The sequence below is a fragment of the Hyla sarda genome, unplaced genomic scaffold (genome assembly GCF_029499605.1).
Source record: "Hyla sarda isolate aHylSar1 unplaced genomic scaffold, aHylSar1.hap1 scaffold_79, whole genome shotgun sequence".
Lineage (NCBI taxonomy): Eukaryota > Metazoa > Chordata > Amphibia > Anura > Hylidae > Hyla > Hyla sarda.
Genome location: NW_026610814.1, coordinates 528,850 through 552,080, shown reverse-complemented (window position 1 = coordinate 552,080; position 23,231 = coordinate 528,850). Strand labels below are relative to the sequence as shown.

The following is a 23,231-nucleotide window of genomic DNA, read 5'->3' as shown; positions in this document are numbered from 1 at the left end:
AGGAGGAGGACAGAGGAGTCTTGAGGAGGAGGACAGAGAGGTCTGGAGGAGGAGGACAGGAGGGGCCTGGAGGAGGAGACAGAGGGGTCTGGAGGAGGGCAGAGGAGTCTGGAGGAGGAGGACAGAGGAGTCTGGAGGAGGAGGACAGAGGGGTCTGAAGGAGAAGGACAGAAGAGTCTGGAGGAGGAGGGCAGAGGAGACTGGAGGAGGAGAGCAGAGAAGTCTGAAGGAGAAGGACAGAGGGGTCTGGAGGAGGAGGACAGAGGGGTCTGGAGGAGGAGGACAGAGGAGTCTGGAGGAGGAGGGCAGAGGAGACTGGAGGAGGAGAGCAGAGAAGTCTGAAGGAGAAGGACAGAGGGGTCTGGAGGAGGAGGACAGAGGGGTCTGGAGGAGGAGGACAGAGAAGTCTGGAGGAGGAGGACAGAGGAGTCTGGAGGAGGAGAGCAGAGGAGTCTGGAGGAGGAGGACAGAGGAGACTGGAGGAGGAAGACAGAGGAGTCTGGAGGAGGACAGAGGAGTCTTGAGGAGGAGGACAGAGAGGTCTGGAGGAGGAGACAGAGGGGTCTCGACGAGGGCAGAGGAGTCTGGAGGAAGAGGACAGAGGAGTCTGGAGGAGGAGAGCAGAGGAGTTTGAAGGAGGAGGACAGAGGAGTCTTAAGGAGGAGGACAGAGGGGTCTGGAGGAGGAGGACAGAGGAGTCTGGAAAAGGAGGGCAGAGGGGTCTGGAGGAGGACAGAGGAGTCTGGAGGAGGAGGGCAGAGTAGTCTGGAGAAGGACAGAGAGGTCTGGAGGAGGAGAACAGAGGAGTCTGGAGAAGGAGGGCAGAGGAGTCTGGAGGAGGAGGACAGAGGAGTCTGAAGGAGGAGGACAGAGAAGGACAGAGGAGTCTGGAGGAGGAGGACAGAGAAGTCTGGAGGAGGAGGACAGAGGCGTCTGGAGGAGGAGGACAGAGGAGTCTGGAGGAGGAGGACAGAGGGGTCTGGAGGAGGAGGACAGAGGAGTCTGAAGGAGGAGGACAGAGGAGTCTGGAAGAGGAGGACAGAGAGGTCTGAAGGAGGACAGAGGGGTCTGGAGGAGGAGGACAGAGGAGTCTGGAGGAGGAGGGCAGAGGAGTCTGGAGGAGGAGGAGGACAGGGGAGTCTGGAGGAGGAGGGCAGAGGGGTCTGGAGGAGGAGGACAGAGGAGGAAAGAGGAGTCTGGAGGAGGAGGACAGGGGTGTCTGGTGGAGGAGGACAGAGGGGTCTGGAGGAGAAGGACAGAGAAGGATAGGGGAGTCGGATAGGGGAGTCTGGAGGAGGAGGACAGAGGAGTCTGGAGGAGGAGGACAGAGGAGTCTGGAGGAGGAGGGCAGAGGTGTCTGGTGGAGGAGGACAGAGAAGGACAGAGGAGTCTGGAGGAGGAGGGCAGAGGAGTCTGGAGGAGGAGGAGGACAGGGGAGGAAAGAGGAGTCTGGAGGAGGAGGACAGGGGTGTCTGGTGGAGGAGGACAGAGGGGTCTGGAGGAGAAGGACAGAGAAGGATAGGGGAGTCTGGAGGAGGAGGACAGAGGAGTCTGGAGGAGGAGGACAGAGGAGTCTGGAGGAGGAGGACAGAGGAGTCTGGAGGAGGAGGACAGAGGAGTCTGGAGGAGGAGGACAGAGGAGTCTGGAGGAGGAGGACAGAAGAGTCTGGAGGAGGAGGACAGAGGAGTCTGGAGGAGGAGGACAGAGGAGTCTGGAGGAGGAAAGAGCTTAGTTCCTGTGGACGGACGGCTGTCAGCTAAATGAGCAAAGTGACATAAATCAGCATAAAAACCAGAAAACCACTAATAACCACAATAATATGGGTGACATGTGCCGGAGTGATACCGGGACACCGATACAACACACAGATATTGGTTATCACACCCACAGGTATCATTATTATCACAACTACAGATATCGGTATTATCACACACACAGATATCAGTATTATCACACACACAGATATCGGTATTATCACACACACAGATATCGGTATTATCACACACACAGATATCGGGATTATCACACACAGATATCGGTATTATCACACACACAGATATCGGTATTATCACACACACAGATATCGGTATTATCACACACAGATATCGGTATTATCACACACACAGATATCGGTATAATCACACACACAGATATCGGTATTATCACACACACAGATATCAGTATTATCACACACAGATATCGGTATTATCACACACACATATCGGTATTATCACACACAGATATCGGTATTATCACACACAGATATCGGTATTATCACACACACAGATATCGGTATTATCACACACACAGATATCAGTATTATCACACACACAGATATCGGTATTATCACACACACAGATATCGGTATTATCACACACACAGATATCGGTATTATCACACACACAGATATCGGTATTATCACACACAGATATCGGTATTATCACACACACATATCGGTATTATCACACACACAGATATCGGTATTATCACACACAGATATCGGTATTATCACACACAGACATCGGTATTATCACACACACAGATATCGGTATTATCACACACACAGATATCGGTATTATCACACACACAGATACTGGTATTATCACACACACAGATATCGATATTATCACACACACAGATATCGGTATTATCACACACAGATATCGGTATTATCACACACACAGATATCGGTATTATCACACACACAGATATCGGTATTATCACACACACAGATATCGGTATTATCACACACAGATATCGGTATTATCACACACACAGATATCGGTATAATCACACACACAGATATCGGTATTATCACACACACAGATATCAGTATTATCACACACACAGATATCGGTATTATCACACACAGATATCGGTATTATCACACACACAGATATCGGTATTATCACACACACAGATATCAGTATTATCACACACACAGATATCGGTATTATCACACACACAGATATCGGTATTATCACACACACAGATATCGGTATTATCACACACACAGATATCGGTATTATCACACACAGATATCGGTATTATCACACACACATATCGGTATTATCACACGCACAGATATCGGTATTATCACACACAGATATCGGTATTATCACACACAGATATCGGTATTATCACACACACAGATATCGGTATTATCACACACACAGATATCGGTATTATCACACACACAGATACTGGTATTATCACACACACAGATATCGATATTATCACACACACAGATATCGGTATTATCACACACAGATATCGGTATTATCACACACACAGATATCGGTATTATCACACACACAGATATCGGTATTATCACACACAGATATCGGTATTATCACACACACAGATATCGGTATTATCACACACAGATATCGGTATTATCACACACACAGATATCGGTATTATCACACACACAGATATCGGTATTATCACACACAGATATCGGTATTATCACACACAAATATCGGTATTATCACACACACAGATATCGGTATTATCACACACAGATATCGGTATTAACACACACACAGATATCGGTATTATCACACACACAGATATCGGTATTAACACACACACAGATATCGGTATTATCACACACACAGATATCGGTATTATAACACAGAGATATCGGTATTATCACACACAGATATCGGTATTATCACACACACAGATATCGGTATTATCAAACACACAGATATCGGTATTATCACACACACAGATATCGGTATTATAACACAGAGATATGGGTATTATCACACACACAGATATCGGTATTATAACACAGAGATATCGGTATTATCACACACAGATATCGGTATTATCACACACACAGATATCGGTATTATCACACACAAATATCGGTATTATCACACACACAGATATCGGTATTATCAAACACACAGATATCGGTATTATCACACACACAGATATCGGTATTATCACACACACAGATATCGGTATTATCACACACACAGATATTGGTATTATCACACACACAGATATCGGTATTATCACACACACAGATATCGGTATAATCACACACAGATATCGGTATAATCACACACAGATATCGGTATTATCACACACACAGATATCGGGATTATCACACACACATATCGGTATTATCACACACAGATATCGGTATTATCACACACAGAGATATGGGTATTATCACCCACACAGATATCGGTATTATCACCCACACAGATATCGGTATTATCACACACAGATATCGGTATTATCACACACACAGATATGGGTATTATCACACACACAGATATCGGTATTATCACACACACAGATATCGGTATTATCACACACAGAGATATGGGTATTATCACCCACACAGATATCGGTATTATCACACACACAGATATCGGTATTATCACACACCCAGATATCGGTATAATCACACACAGATATCGGTATTATCACACACACAGATATCGGTATTATCACACACAGATATCAGTATTATCACACACCCAGATATCGTATTATCACAAATGCAGATATCGTATTATCACAAATGCAGATATCGGTATTACCACACACATATATCCGCATTATGACACACACAGATATCCGTATTATCACACCTTCAGGTATCGATAAAATCACACACACAGATATCAGTATTATCACACACACAGATATCGATATTATCACCATTGCAGAAATTGGTATTATCACAAACACAGACATCGGTATTATCACACACACAGATATCGGTATTATCACACATGCTGATATCGGTATTGTCACACACACACAGACATCGGTATTATCACACACACAGATATCGGTATTATCACACCTACAGATATCGGTATTATCACTCACACAGATATCAGTATTATGACACACACAGATATCGGTATTATCACACCTACAGATATCGGTATTATCACACACACAGATATCAGTATTATCACACACACAGATATCGGTATTATCACACATGCTGATATCGGTATTGTCACACACACACAGACATCGGTATTATCACACACACAAATATCGGTATTATCACACCTACAGATATCGGTATTATCACACACACAGATATCAGTATTATGACACACACAGATATCGGTATTATCACACCTACAGATATCAGTATTATCACACACACAGATATCAGTATTATCACCCACAGATATCTGTATTATCACGCACACAAATATCGGTATTATCACACACACAGATATCGGTATTATCACACACAGATATCGGTATTATCACAAATGCAGATATAGGTATAATCTCACAAGCAGATATCGGTATTATGACACACACAGATATTGGTATTATCACACACACAGATATCGGTATTATCACACACACAGATATCGGTATTATCACACACACAGATATCGGTATTATCATACACACAGATATCGGTATTATCACATATACAGATATCGGTATTATCACACATGCAGATATCGGTATTATCACATATTCAGATATCGGTTTTATCACATATACAGATATCGGTATTATCACTCACGCAGATATCGGTATTATCATATACACAGATATCGGTATAATCACACACACAGATATCAGTATTATCACACACGCAGATATCGGAATTATCACACACACAGATATCGGTATTATCACACACACAGGTATCGGTATTATCGCACACAGGTTTTGGCATTATCACACACACAGATATCGGTATTATCACACCTACAAATATCGGTATAATCACACACAGATATCAGTATTATTACACACTCAGATATCGGTATTATCACACACACAGATATCGGTATTATCACAAATACAGATATTGGTATTATCACACACACACAGATATCGGTATTATCACACATACATATATCGGTATTATGACACACACAGATATCGGTATTATCATAGACACAGATATCAGTATTATCACATATACAGATATCGGTATTATCACACATGCAGATATCGGTATTATCACATATTCAGATATCGGTATTATCACATATTCAGATATCGGTATTATCACATATACAGATATCGGTATTATCACTCATGCAGATATCAGTATTATCACATATACAGATATCGGTATTATCACATATACAGATATCGGTATTATCACACACACAGACATCGGTAGTATCACATATACAGACATCGATATTATCACACACACAGATATCGGTATTATCACATATACAGATATCGGTATTATCACATATACAGATATCGGTATTATCACACATGCAGATATCGGTATTATCACATATTCAGATATCGGTATTATCACATATTCAGATATCGGTATTATCACATATACAGATATCGGTATTATCACTCATGCAGATATCAGTATTATCACATATACAGATATCGGTATTATCACATATACAGATATCGGTATTATCACACACACAGACATCGGTATTATCACATATACAGACATCGATATTATCACACACACAGATATCGGTATTATCACATATACAGATATCGGTATTATCACATATACAGATATCGGTATTATCACACATGCAGATATCGGTATTATCACATATACAGATATCGATATAAACACATATACAGATATCGGTATTATCACACACACAGACATCGGTATTATCACATATACAGACATTGGTATTATCACATATACAGATATCGGTATTATCACATATACAGATATCGGTATTATCACACATGCAGATATCGGTATTATCACACACACAGATATCGGTATTATCACACACAGATATCAGTATTATCACACACACAGACATCGGTATTATCACATATACAGATATCGGTATTATCACACATGCAGATATCGGTATTATCACACACACAGACATCGGTATTATCACATATACAGATATCGGTATTATCACATATACAGATATTGGTATTATCACACACACAGATATCGGTATTATCACATATACAGATATCGGTATTATCACATATACAGATATTGGTATTATCACACACACACAGATATCGGTATTATCACATATACAGATATCGGTATTATCACACACACAGATATCGGTATTATCACACACACAGATATCGGTATTATCACACACACAGATATCGGTATTATCACACACACAGATATCGGTATAATCACACACACAGATATCGGTATTATCACACACAGATATCGGTATTATCACACACAGATATCGGTATTATCACACACACAGATATCGGTATTATCACACACACAGATATCGGTATTATCACACACACAGATATCGGTATTATCACACGCAGATATCGGTATTATCACACACACAGATATCGGTATTATCACACACAGATATCGGTATTATCACACACACAGATATCGGTATTATCACACGCAGATATCGGTATTATCACACACAGATATCGGTATTATCACACACACAGATATCGGTATTATCACACACACAGATATCGGTATTATCACACGCAGATATCGGTATTATCACACACACAGATATCGGTATTATCACACGCAGATATCGGTATTATCACACACAGATATCAGTATTATCACACACACAGATATCCGTATTATCACACACACAGATATCGGTATTATCACACACACAGATATCGGTATTATCACACACAGATATCGGTATTATCACACACAGATATCGGTATTATCACACACACAGATATCGGTATTATCACACACACAGATATCGGTATTATCACACACACAGATATCGGTATTATCACACACAGATATCGGTATTATCACACACACAGATATCAGTATTATCACACACACACATATCAGTATTATCACACACACAGATATCAGTATTATCACACACACAGATATCGGTATTATCACACACACAGATATCGGTATTATCACACACAGATATCGGTATTATCACACACAGATATCAGTATTATCACACACAGATATCGGTATTATCACACACAGATATCGGTATTATCACACACACAGATATCGGTATTATCACACACACAGATATCAGTATTATCACACACATAGATATTGGTATTATCACACACACAGATATCAGTATTATCACACACACAGATATCGGTATTATCATAGCGAGGGCCAAAGGAGACGGAATTCTCGTTTTATTTATTTGTTTAATTAGAAAATGTATAAAAGACAGAAAAACATAAAGAGAATTAACATCCAATCAGAATCAAATCAGAAAAGTCGCAAAAGCACCAGAAACATTGGAGAAATAAATTCTGTATAAAAGGAGCAAAAGAAACAAAAATAAAAAAAAATTATAGAAAATTAAGGAATTTTTTTTAATTGACTTTCATTAAAATAGAAAATAACGTAAATTCAAGCAGAAAATCCCCAAAATATTTCTAAGAACTGAAATATCTGATGAGAATTATGAAAAAAAACAATTATTCAAAGAAATAAAAAGGTATGTTATAAAAAGTCACAAAAAGTCTTAACGCATAAATGATAATATTAACCAGAATCCTGTAAATCAGTAATCATGTGTCAGGTATCAATCAGAATAATAAAATAATAATAATAATAATAACCTGTATCCTATAATGTATCAATCAGTATAATAAAATAATAATAATAATAATAATAATAATAATAACCTGTATCCTATAATGTATCAATCAGTATAATAAAATAATAATAATAATAATAATAATAATAATAACCTGTATCCTATGTGTCAATCAGTATAATAAAATAATAATAATAATAACCTGTATCCTATAATGTATCAATCAGTATAATAATAATAATAATAATAACCTGTATCCTATGTGTCAATCAGTATAATAAAATAATAATAATAATAACCTGTATCCTATAATGTATCAATCAGTATAATAAAATAATAATAATAATAATAATAATAATAATAACCTGTATCCTATGTGTCAATCAGTATAATAAAATAATAATAATAATAACCTGTATCCTATAATGTATCAATCAGTATAATAAAATAATAATAATAATAACCTGTATCCTATAATGTGTCAATCAGTATAATAAAATAATAATAATAATAACCTGTATCCTATAATGTATCAATCAGTATAATAAAATAATAATAATAATAATAATAACCTGTATCCTACAATGTATCAATCAGTATAATAAAATAATAATAATAACCTGTATCCTATAATGTGTCAATCAGTATAATAAAATAATAATAATAATAATAATAATAAAAATAATAACCTGTATCCTATAATGTATCAATCAGTATAATAAAATAATAATAATAAACAATAATAACCTGTATCCTATAATGTATCAATCAGTATAATAAAATAATAATAATAAACAATAATAACCTGTATCCTATGTGTCAATCAGTATAATAAAATAATAATAATAATAACCTGTATCCTATAATGTGTCAATCAGTATAATAAAATAATAATAATAATAATAATAATAATAACCTGTATCCTATAATGTGTCAATCAGTATAATAAAATAATAATAATAATAATAACCTGTATCCTATAATGTATCAATCAGTATAATAAAATAATAATAATAATAATAATAATAATAACCTGTATCCTATGTGTCAATCAGTATAATAAAATAATAATAATAATAATAACCTGTATCCTATAATGTGTCAATCAGTATAATAAATAACAATAATAATAATAATAATAATAACCTGTATCCTATAATGTATCAATCAGTATAATAAAATAATAATAATAATAACCTGTATCCTATAATGTGTCAATCAGTATAATAAATAATAATAATAATAATAATAATAACCTGTATCCTATAATGTGTCAATCAGTATAATAAAATAATAATAATAATAACCTGTATCCTATAATGTGTCAATCAGTATAATAAATAATAATAATAATAATAATAATAATAACCTGTATCCTATAATGTATCAATCAGTATAATAAATAATAAAATAATAATAATAATAACCTGTATCCTATAATGTGTCAATCAGTAATAAATAATAATAATAATAATAATAATAATAACCTGTATCCTATAATGTATCAATCAGTATAATAAATAATAATAATAATAATAATAATAATAACCTGTATCCTATAATGTATCAATCAGTATAATAAAATAATAATAATAATAATAATAATAATAATAACCTGTATCCTATGTGTCAATCAGTATAATAAAATAATAATAATAATAATAACCTGTATCCTATAATGTGTCAATCAGTATAATAAATAATAATAATAATAATAACCTGTATCCTATAATGTGTCAATCAGTATAATAAAATAATAATAATAATAATAAATAATAACCTGTTGTTACGTTATGCGCTCTGGCCGCACCCTCTGGCCGTGAGCGGATGGTCCCGTTACCTGCTGCTGCCGGTGGGGCTGGGACTCACATCACGAGATGCACCTGCACGCGAGCCCCAGTCCGTCACTCACCTGGTGCTTCTCCTGCACCAGCCTCTGCCTCTCTGCTCCGGCGCACGTGTCCCCGTCCCCTAGGACGCGCGAAGCTGAAAGATTTAAAGGGCCAGTGCGCTCACTGGTGTAATTCCCCTGTGGCTCATTTATAAATTCCTCCACCCTCCTCACTTCCCTGCCGGATCTTTGTTGCCTTGTGCCTGAGAGAAAGCGTTCCTGAGAGTTGTCTTACCATGTATCTGATCCTTTGCTCTGTGACCTGACCTTGCTCCTCTGCCGCCTGCCTACTGACCTCCTGCTACGTCCTGAGTACACTACTGTGCCGCCTGCCCTGACCTTCTGCTATCCTGACTACGAGCTGCCTTATCCCTCCTGTGCCTCGTATCTCCTCAGCCGCCTGTGTGGTCGAGCCGTGCCAGGGGTAGCGACCTGGGTGCCACCTGCCGCAGCAAGTCCATCTCGCTTTGTGCGGGCTCTGGTGAAAACCAGCGGCACCTTAGACTCCGCTCCCTGATGATAATAAAAATAATACTAATAAATATAAAATAATAACGATAATAATGATTATTAATAATAATTCCACATCAGTGAGATCTCTATTTGGTTAATCTTTAGCTGTGGATACACACTACACATGGGGGCTGAGATACTTGTGGATACATACTACACATGGCCGGCTGAGATACTAGTGGATACACACTACACATGGCCGGCTGAGATACTGGTGGATACACACTACATATGGCCGGCTGAGATACTTGTGGATACACACTACACATAGCTGGCTGAGATACTTATGGATAAACACTACACATGGCCGGCTGAGATACTTGTGGATGCACACTACACATGGCCGACTGAGATACTTGTGGATACACACTACACATGGCCGGCTGAGATACTGGTGGATACACACTACACATGGCCGGCTGAGATACTGGTGGATACACACTACACATGGCCCGGCTGAGATACTGGTGGATACACACTACACATGGACGGCTGAGATACTGGTGGATACACAATACACATGGGGGCTGAGATACTTGTGGATACACACTGCACATGGCCGGTTGAGATACTTGTGGATACACAATACACATGGCCGGCTGAGATACTAGTGGATACACACTACACATGGGGGCTGAGATACTTGTGGATACACACTGCACATGGCCAGCTGAGATACTGGTGGATGCACACTACACATGGCTGGCTGAGATACTGGTGGATACACACTACACATGGCCGGTTGAGATACTTGTGGATACACACTACACATGGCCGGCTGAGATACTGGTTGATACACACAGCACATGGCCGGCTGAGATACTGGTGGATACACACTACAAATGGGGGCTGAGATACTTATGGATACACACTACACATGGCCGGCTGAGATACTTGTGGATACACACTACACATGGCCGGTTGAGATACTTGTGGATACACACTACACATGGCCAGCTGAGATACTGGTTGATACACATTGCACATGGCCGGCTGAGATACTGGTGGATACACACTATAAATGGGGGCTGAGATACTTATGGATACACACTACACATGGCCGGCTGAGATACTTGTGGATACACACTACACAAGGCCGGCTGAGATACTTATGGATACACACTACACATGGCCGGTTGAGATACTTGTGGATACACACTACACATGGCCGGCTGAGATACTGGTGAATACTCACTGCACATGGCCGGCTGAGATACTGGTGGATACACACTACACATGGCCTGCTGAGATACTTGTGGATACACACTACACATGGGGGCTGAGAGACTTGTGGATACACACTGCACATGGCCGGTTGAGATACTTGTGGATACACACTGCACATGGCCGGCTGAGATACTGGTGGATGCACACTACACATGGCTGGCTGAGATACTGGTGGATACACACTACACATGGCTGGTTGAGATACTTGGGGATACACACTACACATGGCCAGCTGAGATACTGGTCGATACACACTGCACATGGCCGGCTGAGATACCGGTGGATACACACTACAAATGGGGGATGAGATACTTATGGATACACCCTACACATGGCCGGCTGAGATACTTGTGGGTACACACTACACATGGCCGGTTGAGATACTTGTGGATACACAATACACATGGCCGGCTGAGATACTAGTGGATACACACTACACATGGGGGCTGAGATACTTGTGGATACACACTACACATGGCCGGCTGAGATACTGGTGGATGCACCCTATACATGGCTGGCTGAGATACTGTTGGATACACACTACACATGGGGGCTGGGATACTTGTGGATACACACTGTACATGGCCAGCTGAGATACTTGTGGATGCACACTATACATGGCCGGCTGAGATACATGTGGATACACACTGTACATGGCCGTCTGAGAAACTTGTGGATACACACTGCACATGGCTGGCTGGGATACTTGTAGATACAGACTACACATGGCTGGCTGAGATACTGGTGGATACACACTACACATGGCCGGTTGAGATACTTGTAGATACACACTACACATGGCCGGCTGAGATACTGGTGGATACACACTACACATGGGGGCTGAGATACTTATGGATACACACTACACATGGCCGGCTGAGATACTTGTGGATACACACTACACATAGCTGGCTGAGATACTTGTGGATACACACTACACATTGTCGGCTGAGATACTTGTGGATACACACTACACATGGCCGGCTGAGATAACGGTGGATACACACTACACATGGCCGGCTGAGATACTTGTGGATACACACTACACATGGGGCTGAGATACTTGTGGATACACACTACACATGGCTGACTGGGATACTTGTGGATACACACTACACGTGGGGCCTGAGATACTTGTGGATACACACTACACATGGGGCCTGAGATACTTGTAGATACACACTACACATGGGGGCTGAGATACTTGTGGATACACACTACACAGGGGGCTGAGATACTTGTAGATACACACTACACATGGGGGCTGAGATACTTGTGGATACACACTACACATGGGGGCTGAGATACTTGTAGATACACACTGTACATGGCCAGCTGAGATACTTGGAGGATGGGTGAAGGACACTTACCTGCTGTGCTGCCGCTGCTTCTCCTCTCTGCTCGGTCTCAGGAATTGTTTCTAGTTTTATAACAGGAAATAAAATATTAACACATGCAAATCACCTTCCTCTACAGGGTTAACAATTAATCCTAATAAACAGTGTAATTCTGATCCTATAACTGCGCCGTTCATCCTACAATATTGTTGGACCTTATGCTTGGTACACGGACATGTACCACGGCTTCTGTGACCTATAGTTTAGTTTATTGGCATTACCAGTTGTTTTCCCATCTTTTCTCTAAAGGTTTCTTTATATAAGGAGATCCTGTGTTTAAATACAGGTCATGGTATAGACGGGTGTATCCTTGGAAGGTAAAGAGTTAATAGCTGGGAAGGGGGTATCCTATCACCTGGCTCCACATATATATGTATATACACAGTAGAATCTCCCAATAATGGACACTTACAGGAAGAGAAAAGTGTCTGCTATTGAGAGATGTCCCCTATTGAGAGATGTCCCCTATTGAAAGATGTCCCCTATTGAAAGATGTCCCCTATTGAGAGATGTCCCCTATTGAGAGATGTCCCCTATTGAGAGATGTCCCCTATTGAGAGATGTACCCTATAGAGAGATGTCCCCTATTGAGAGATGTCCCCTATTGAGCGATGTCCCCTATTGAGAGATGTCCCCTATTGAAAGATGTCCCCTATTGAAAGATGTCCCCTATTGAGAGATGTCCCCTATTGAGAGATGTCCCCTATTGAGAGATGTACCCTATAGAGAGATGTCCCCTATTGAGAGATGTCCCCTATTGAGCGATGTCCCCTATTGAGAGATGTCCCCTATAGAGAGATGTCCCCTATTGAGAGATGTCCCCTATTGAGAGATGTCCCCTATTGAGAGATGTACCCTATAGAGAGATGTCCCCTATTGAGAGATGTCCCCTATTGAGAGATGTCCCCTATTGGGAAAAAAGGCTCAAAAATCTTTCTAAATGACGGAATACTGTCCTGTAATCACTCCAGAGTGTAATTACCTATAAAATATAATAAAAAGCAATATTACAGTATAATCTCCCAGTGACGTTTAATCTCCCCATATGACTCCCTGTACCATTTCATTCCCTCTCTAGGTCCTTCCAATGCCACCTCCTTCCCTCCCCTTGAACCCCCCCCCACCCCTTTACCCCTTGTGCCACATTACTTTTCCCCCTGTACTTCTTACCTGGCCAGCAGGGTCTCTCAGCGGGCCCCTGGGAGCCCGGGCCCCTTACTAATGGCTATACACCCCCTGACGGCGGCCCTGTGTACAAGGTAGGGCGGCACAAAAGCCTGGTTGTTCCCTATACGGAGTGTTTTGTCCCCTATTGGGTGTGTCCGCGTCCGCTATTGGAAATGTCCCCTATTCGGAGGGTGCAAATACATTAGGTCTTATGGGACTCTGCCGGGGAATAAAATAATTGTTCGCTATTGGGAGGTGTCCGCTAAGGGAGACTTTACTGTATATAATTGATGTTTCTTGTGTAATAGCATTTGAAAAAAAGTCATATGACTCGAAACGCGTCGTGCCCATCGTTTCTTTGCTCTTAGTTTGAGTTTGTCCCTCTTCAATGGCGTGGGATTTTATCCGCAAACCCAAATAAAGCTGAAGTAGTTTTACAGCTGTGAGGAAAGAAGAGCTGAGCGGACCTTCTATAGCCATGGTGGCCATTAATATTAATACCTGAACATCACTGCCACAACTCCCTACCTAATCTGCACCTATTTATGGAGGTCACCCCTACCACTGAACTGATGGGGTCTACCATATTACTGCGCCTAATGGGTCTACTGTATCACTGTACATAAAGGGGTCTACTATATCACTGCACATAAGGGGTCTACTATATCACTGCACATAAGGGGTCTACTATATCACTGCACATAAGGGGTCTACTATATCACTACACATAAGGGGTCTACTATATCACTGCACATAAGGGGTCTACTATATCACTGGACATAAGGGGTCTACTATATCACTGGACTTAAGGGGTCTACTATATCACTACACATAAGGGTCTACTATATCACTACACATAAGGGGTCTACTATATCACTACACATAAGGGGTCTACTATATCACTACACATAAGGGGTCTACTATATCACTAAACATAAGGGGTCTACTATATCACTGGACATAAGGGGTCTACTATATCACTGGACTTAAGGGGTCTACTATATCACTACACATAAGGGTCTACTATATCACTACACATAAGGAGTCTACTATATCACTACACATAAGGGGTCTACTATATCACTGCACATAAGGGGTCTACTATATCACTACATATAAGGGGTCTACTATATCACTACACATAAGGGGTCTACTATATCACTACACATAAGGGGTCTACTATATCACTACACATAAGTGGTCTACTATATCACTACACATAAGGGGTCTACTATATCACTGCACATAAGGGGTCTACTATATCACTACACATATGGGGTCTATTACATCACTGCACATAAGGGTCTACTATATCACTACACATAAGGGTCTACTATATCACTACACATAAGGGTCTACTACATCACTGCACATAAGGGGTTACTATATCACTGCACATAAGGGGTTTACTATATCACTGGACATAAGGGGTCTACTATATAACTACACATAAGGGGTCTACTATATCACTGCACATAAGGGGTCTACTATATCACTGGAAATCAGGGGTCTACTATATCACGACACATAAGGGGTCTACTATATCACTACACATATGGGGTCTATTACATCACTGCACATAAGGGTCTACTATATCACTACACATAAGGGTCTACTATATCACTACACATAAGGGTCTACTATATCACTGCACATAAGGGGTCTACCATATCACTGGACATAAGGGGTCTACTATATCACTACACATAAGGGGTCTACTATATCACTGCACATAAGGGGTCTACTATATCACTGGAAATCAGGGGTCTACTATATCACTACACATAAGGGGTCTACTATATCACTACACATATGGGGTCTATTACATCACTGCACATAAGGGTCTACTATATCACTACACATAAGGGTCTACTATATCACTACACATAAGGGTCTACTATATCACTGCACATAAGGGGTCTACTATATCACTGGACATAAGGGGGTCTACTATATCACTACACATATGGGGTCTACTATATCACTACACATATGGGGTCTACTATATCACTGCACATAAGGTCTACTATATCACTACACATATGGGGTCTACTATATCACTGGACATAAGGGGGTCTACTATATCACTACACATATGGGGTCTCCTATATCACTGCACATAAGGGGTCTACTATATCACTACACATAAGGGGTCTACTATATCACTGCACATAAGGGTCTACTATATCACTATACATAAGGGGTCTACTATATCACTGCACATAAGGGGTCTACTATATCACTGCACATAAGGGGTCTACTATATCACTGCACATAAGGGGTCTACTATATCACTGCACATAAGGGATCTACTATATCACTACACATAAGGGGTCTACTATATCACTACACATAAGGAGTCCATTATGTCACTAAACATAAGGGGTCTACTATATCACTACACATAATGGGTCTACTATATCACTACACATAAGGGGTCTACTATATCACTGCACATAAGGGGTCTACTATATCACTGCACATAAGGGGTCTACTATATCACTGGACATAAGAGGTCTACTATATCACTACACATAAGGGGTCTACTATATCACTACACATAAGGGGTCTACTATATCACTACACATAAGGGGTCTACTATATCACTGCACATAAGGGGTCTACTATATCACTGGACATAAGAGGTCTACTATATCACTACACATAAGGGGTCTACTATATCACTACACATAAGGAGTCTACTATATCACTACACATAAGGGGTCTACTATATCACTACACATAAGGGGTCTACTATATCACTACACATAAGGGATCTACTATATCACTACACATAAGGGGTCTACTATATCACTAGACATAAGGATCTACTATATCACTACACATAAGGGTCTACTATATCACTGCACATAAGGGTCTACTATATCACTACACATAAGGGGTCTACTATATCACTACACATAAGGGGTCTACTATATCACTACACATAAGGGGTCTACTATATCACTACACATAAGGGGTCTACTATATCACTGCACATAAGGGTCTACTATATCACTACACATAAGTGGTCTACTATATCACTACACATAAGGGGTCTACTATATCACTACACATAAGTGATCTACAATATCACTATACATAAGTGGTCTACTATATCACTACACATAAGGGGTCTACTATATCACTACACATAAGGGTCTACTATATCACTACACATAAGTCGTCTACTATATCACTACACATAAGGGATCTACTATATCACTACACATAAGGGGTCTACTATATCACTACACATAAGGGGTCTACTATATCACTGCACATAAGGGGTCTACTATATCACTACACATAATTGTCTACTATATCACTGCACATAAGGAGTCCACTATATCACTACACATAAGGGTCTACTATATCACTACACATAATTGTCTACTATATCACTGCACATAAGTGGTCTACTATATCACTACACATAAGGGGTCTACTATATCACTGCACATAAGGGGTCTACTATATCACTACACATAATTGTCTACTATATCACTACACATAAGGGGTCTACTATATCACTGCACATAAGGGGTCTACTATATCACTACACATAATTGTCTACTATATCACTGCACATAAGGAGTCCACTATATCACTACACATAAGGGTCTACTATATCACTACACATAATTGTCTACTATATCACTGCACATAAGTGGTCTACTATATCACTGCACATATGGGGTCTACTTTACCACTGAATAAAAATGAAATATAATATATAATATAATACCCAAGAAAATTACACAGAGACATAAAATAGTGAAAAAGTATATATAGTCTTTATTAGTAGTGACTGATTTTAAAAACAGAATTTAAAAGGAACGACAGTGGACAGACTACTGAGGCGTCTGGATGAGGGATAGAAACAAAACTGGGCTACAGAACATCAATAAGAAATGGGAGATAATAAAGTGACCCCCATCCGGGTGTACATACATGTAAAAGGTATAGGCTGTACAAAAATATACTAGCAATTAAATACCAACATATGTAAACATATACACTCAGAATGGCTATATAGATGTAAATCCCGTATTGCACAATGCCCAGAGACAAAAAGTTTTTTGTGACCGCACCATGGAATAAGAAAATGAATAAAGTATACAATTATGAGAGTGATAAACGGGTGAAAGGATAGAGAGTCCCGGGGACCGGGATGGAAACATACACCAATGTTCAACAATCACCGGAATCCTGGAGAATATGACTCAAGTATAAATCACCCATCTCACATCACAAGAGCATACAGCGGACATCTTACCCTAATACAGAACGCCACCCCTACAACGTTGTTTCGCAACAAGCTTCCTCAGGGAGTATATGGTATGAAAGGGAGGTAGATATTTATATACATGTGTAGCCAATAAGAATGCAAAACACATACAAAGCAATCAGGGCACCTGAGAGGAGAATCCAATGTGAACCAGCGTCCGAACGCCATTACAGTCATCACTGCGCATGTTCGGCGTGATGATGATGCAGTGCGTCCACTGCGTCACCACGCCGAAAGCTCATAGCGCAGCTCCGTGCTCACGGAAAGGTGTGTGAGATGTGCGGCGAGATCTCGCGCATGCGTATCACGCTGAGACAGCACGCAACGGCCATCTTAGATGTGGGAAACGGAGCTGGCAGCATTATTGCAGACATCCTTAGGAAAACATACAGCAAATAGAGGTGAGGTGTGTGCGGAAACGTGAGAGAAAACAGTGACATGCAAAAGTGAGATGTGCAAAACCAAAGTGCCATGCGGTGATTGTTGAACATAGGTGCAATACATATATAACAGTGACGGCCAAATATAACAATATGGAAATATGTAAAGAATATATCTGTAAGAAGATATATATATATATAAAAATAAAAACTATATATATATAGATATAAAGATGTGTGGCAAGTGCAAATATGTGTGTGAAATATGCGGATGCATGAAAAAACAAATGTGAATAAATATTGATCGATATGTGCAAACACATTAATGTGAAATACAAAGGGCTCACTATAAAAATATATATGAGGTGATAGAGGGTACATGTAGATGAATATTCACCAATAAATTGATGTGAGCCACAAAGGACTCACTGGAGAATATATAATATTCAAACAATGTGATAGAGGATACGTCTATTGACATATTCATATGAAATGTGAAAAATATACTATATGCATGTATCGGTGAAGAAATTTTTTGGATGTTGGATAAAACCAGCCATTTCCTGGACTGCTGCAAGGATAATTTCATAAGTTCGTATCTTCCATCGGATCCGGTTAGGGTGCCCTGAAGCAAGGAAAGGGGACAAAAAGAAAAGTGGTAGGGAAAAGAAGGGAAAGGGGAAAGCAAAAAGGAGAAAAGGAGAAAACAGGGGAGGGCAGAGACAAGCAAAAGGAAAAACAAAGGAAGATAAAAAACAAAGGAAAAAAGAGAAAAAAAAAGGGGGGAAGCCAAGAAAAATAAATAAGAGCAAGGGAAAAAGAAAGAAAGAGGGGGGAACCAAGAAAAGACAACAAAAAACAAAAAACAAAATAAGACATAATGACTACAAAAGAACAAGTTAAAATCAATTAAAACCATATTAAAGTAGAAAAATTAAAACCGGACCAGGTGGCAATACCAAGGGAATAGAAACAAAATAAATCATGTACGTAGAAAGGGCGCAAAACTATTGTGCTCATTGAGCCCATACGGGGTCACAGTTTTCAGGGTAAAAATCCACCTTGATTCCTTCTGTGCAAGAATTTGGCACCAGTTACCACCCCTAGGGCCAACCAAGACCCTGTCTATGCCTCTTACCTTGAGGAGTTTGCTGTCACACCCATGATGTTCTCGAAAATGACGAGGTATTGTTTTCAAAGTAGATAGATCTTCAATGTCTCTTGCAGCCTCAATCCCCAGGACATGTTCACGTACCCTTCTCCTCAGTTCTCTAGAGGTGAGACCAACATATATTAGGTGGCAGGGGCAAGTGGCGTAATAAATTACACCAGATGTGCAACAATTGATGGTGTGTGTTATAGTAAACTTCTTTTCCCCAGAGGAATTAAGAAATTCTTCAGCTTTCTCTACATTCGGGCATGCTACACATCCCCCGCAGGGCCTACAGCCCCATTTGGAACCCTTAGAGCCAAATAGGCCAGTGCTCTGTCTGCTTTTATGGTGACTATGCACCAGTAGATCTCTCAGATTCTTGGCTCGGCGATATGTGATAGAAGGTTGATTAGATAGATATGATTTTAAGACCGGATCCATTGTCAAAACCGACCAATGTTTTCTAAGTGCCCGTTGTACTTGTCTCCACCTAGTGTTGTACATAGAAATGTACCTCACCTGTGTGTCTAATTTCTGTTTCTTTCTCTGGGTCAGAAGAGTAGGTCTTGAGGTGGATTTTGCTCTGTTGTATCCCCTTTGGATGTCAGCACTTCTATAGCCACGTTCCTGGAAGCGGTCTTTAAGGTCCTTGGCTTGCTGTTCGAAGAACTCCTCATTAGAACATATTCTCCTCATTCTGAGGAATTGACCTATGGGAATATTGGAAATCAGTGACTTCGGATGGGAGGAGGATGCATGGAGCAACGAGTTAGTTGATGTTTTTTTGCGAAACACATTTGAGTGGATAAATCCACTGTCATCCACGTTCAGGGACACGTCCAGAAAATCAATGTTTTGTCTCCCATATTTGTATGTCAATCTGATATAATAGATATTATCATTCAGATTAGACATGAAGATAGACAGCTCATCTGGAGTCCCATGCCACAAAAACAACACGTCATCTATGAAACGTCCCCATAAGGATATCCTCTCAATTAGGGGTACCGGGTTAATCATGAAGATCCTCCTCTCCCACAACCCCAGAAAGAGGTTGGCATATGAGGGCGCACAAGCCGCCCCCATTGCCGTTCCCTGGAGTTGCAGGTAGAGGAGGTCCTTAAATAAAAAGAAGTTATGAGTAAGTGCATACTATAATAAGTCCAGTATCAACTTACATAGGTCTGGATCCAGGTCCGTCATCGAGAGAAAGATTCGTACCGCTTCCATGCCATCGGTGTGTCGAATGGATGTGTACAGAGATTCAATGTCACATGTGACTATTAGGGTAGACTCATCCAGCTGTATACCATCAAGTCGCTTGAGGACATCTGTCGTATCCTTAAGATGTGAGGGGAGGGATTCCACAATCGGTTTCAAGTAGTAGTCAATATACCTGCAAATCGGTTCAGTTAGAGAGTTATTACCAGACACAATCGGTCTCCCAGGGGGATTAACTAACTGTTTATGAACCTTAGGTAAGAGGTAAAGGGTCGCAATCATGGGATGGGTTGGTAATAAACTTTCCACTTGTTTCCTGCTTAAGACCCCATTCGTACAAGCCTCATCCAGGATACAAAAAAGATCCTCCTTGTATTTAGTTAATGGATTAAAAGTTAGGCGCTTGTAGCACACACCATCTTTTAATTGTCGCAATGCCTCCTTCTCATAAAGGGACCTGGGCCAGAGGACGACATTTCCCCCTTTATCAGAGGGTTTGATGACAATGTCGTCCATTCTGCCCAGGTCCCTTAATGCTTGACGTTGTTTAAACGTCAAATTGTCATGTGCTTTTGTAAAGGGGATTTTTTCAAACTCCGCTGAAACTAATTGTACAAAGATGTCTATATTAGGATACTGAGACAGTTGGGGGAATGATCTGGATGGTAATAGTAAGTTTTTTGGGAACTTACCTGTAGCTGTGTCATCCTGTTCTTCCAAAAGTGAATTAAGTGCATCAATTGCTTCGATCTCATCAGCGGTGTGAAGTTGGGCTCCCATTTGGGATGAATGAAATATCTTTTTAAACATCAGCTTTCTCGCGAACAGATGTAAGTCCTTTACTGCTGTAAAGCAATCAAAGGAGGATGCCGGTGAAAAGGTTAAATCTAAGGATAAAACCTCTTCCTGTTCTTTAGTAAGTACAGTTTGAGACAAATTAATTACCTTCCGATTGTGGGTGCTACTTCTGGTCCTAGCCCCATCGCTGCGTGTATCAGTTGTACGTGATCTGTTCCGCTGGTAATTTCTCCTGGTGTCCCGTCTAGGGCTCCTATCAGTGGTTCTGGAGGAGGTAGTGGATTCTGTTCCAGTTGACCTCACTGATGAGACGGAAGGAGAGCGTACACGTCATTTGGCACTAGATTGTTTCCATTTGTACATCCTGTTGTTGACAGCATCATTCAAATCTCTCTGGAATTTTTTGGATTTGGTTAATTTAATCTGCTTCTCCCACATCTTGGCCGTTTCTTCTAACTCTTGTTTAAAAGTAGCAAATTCTTCATTAGAAACCATTTTTTTAATATCACTCTCAACCTTTTCGATCTGTGTGCTCAATTCCATCAAGGTCTTGGTGTTATACTCCATGATGGTAATCATAAATATTTTGGAACAGGTGTTACAAGCCTTTTCCCATTTTTTGACACATTCCTCATTATCAAGGCTAAACGAAGGATAAGTCTGAACT

The 23,231-nt window shown here is 40.1% G+C and overlaps 1 protein-coding gene across 1 annotated transcript in view; it reads right to left on the bottom strand.

Annotated features, from left to right (window-relative positions):
- LOC130346482 (uncharacterized) overlaps positions 1 to 22,546 on the bottom strand; it is a 72,156-nt gene extending 49,610 nt beyond the window's left edge. The window contains exons 1-6 of the mRNA XM_056554545.1: positions 22,459 to 22,546; positions 21,724 to 22,371; positions 21,060 to 21,255; positions 20,531 to 20,663; positions 19,900 to 20,017; positions 13,528 to 13,577 (exon numbers count right to left, since the gene is read on the bottom strand). Coding sequence (XP_056410520.1) covers positions 13,528 to 13,577; positions 19,900 to 20,017; positions 20,531 to 20,663; positions 21,060 to 21,255; positions 21,724 to 22,371; positions 22,459 to 22,546 — 1,233 coding nt within the window. The remainder of the gene's footprint in view (positions 1 to 13,527; positions 13,578 to 19,899; positions 20,018 to 20,530; positions 20,664 to 21,059; positions 21,256 to 21,723; positions 22,372 to 22,458) is intronic.
- Positions 22,547 to 23,231: the final 685 nt, after the last annotated feature.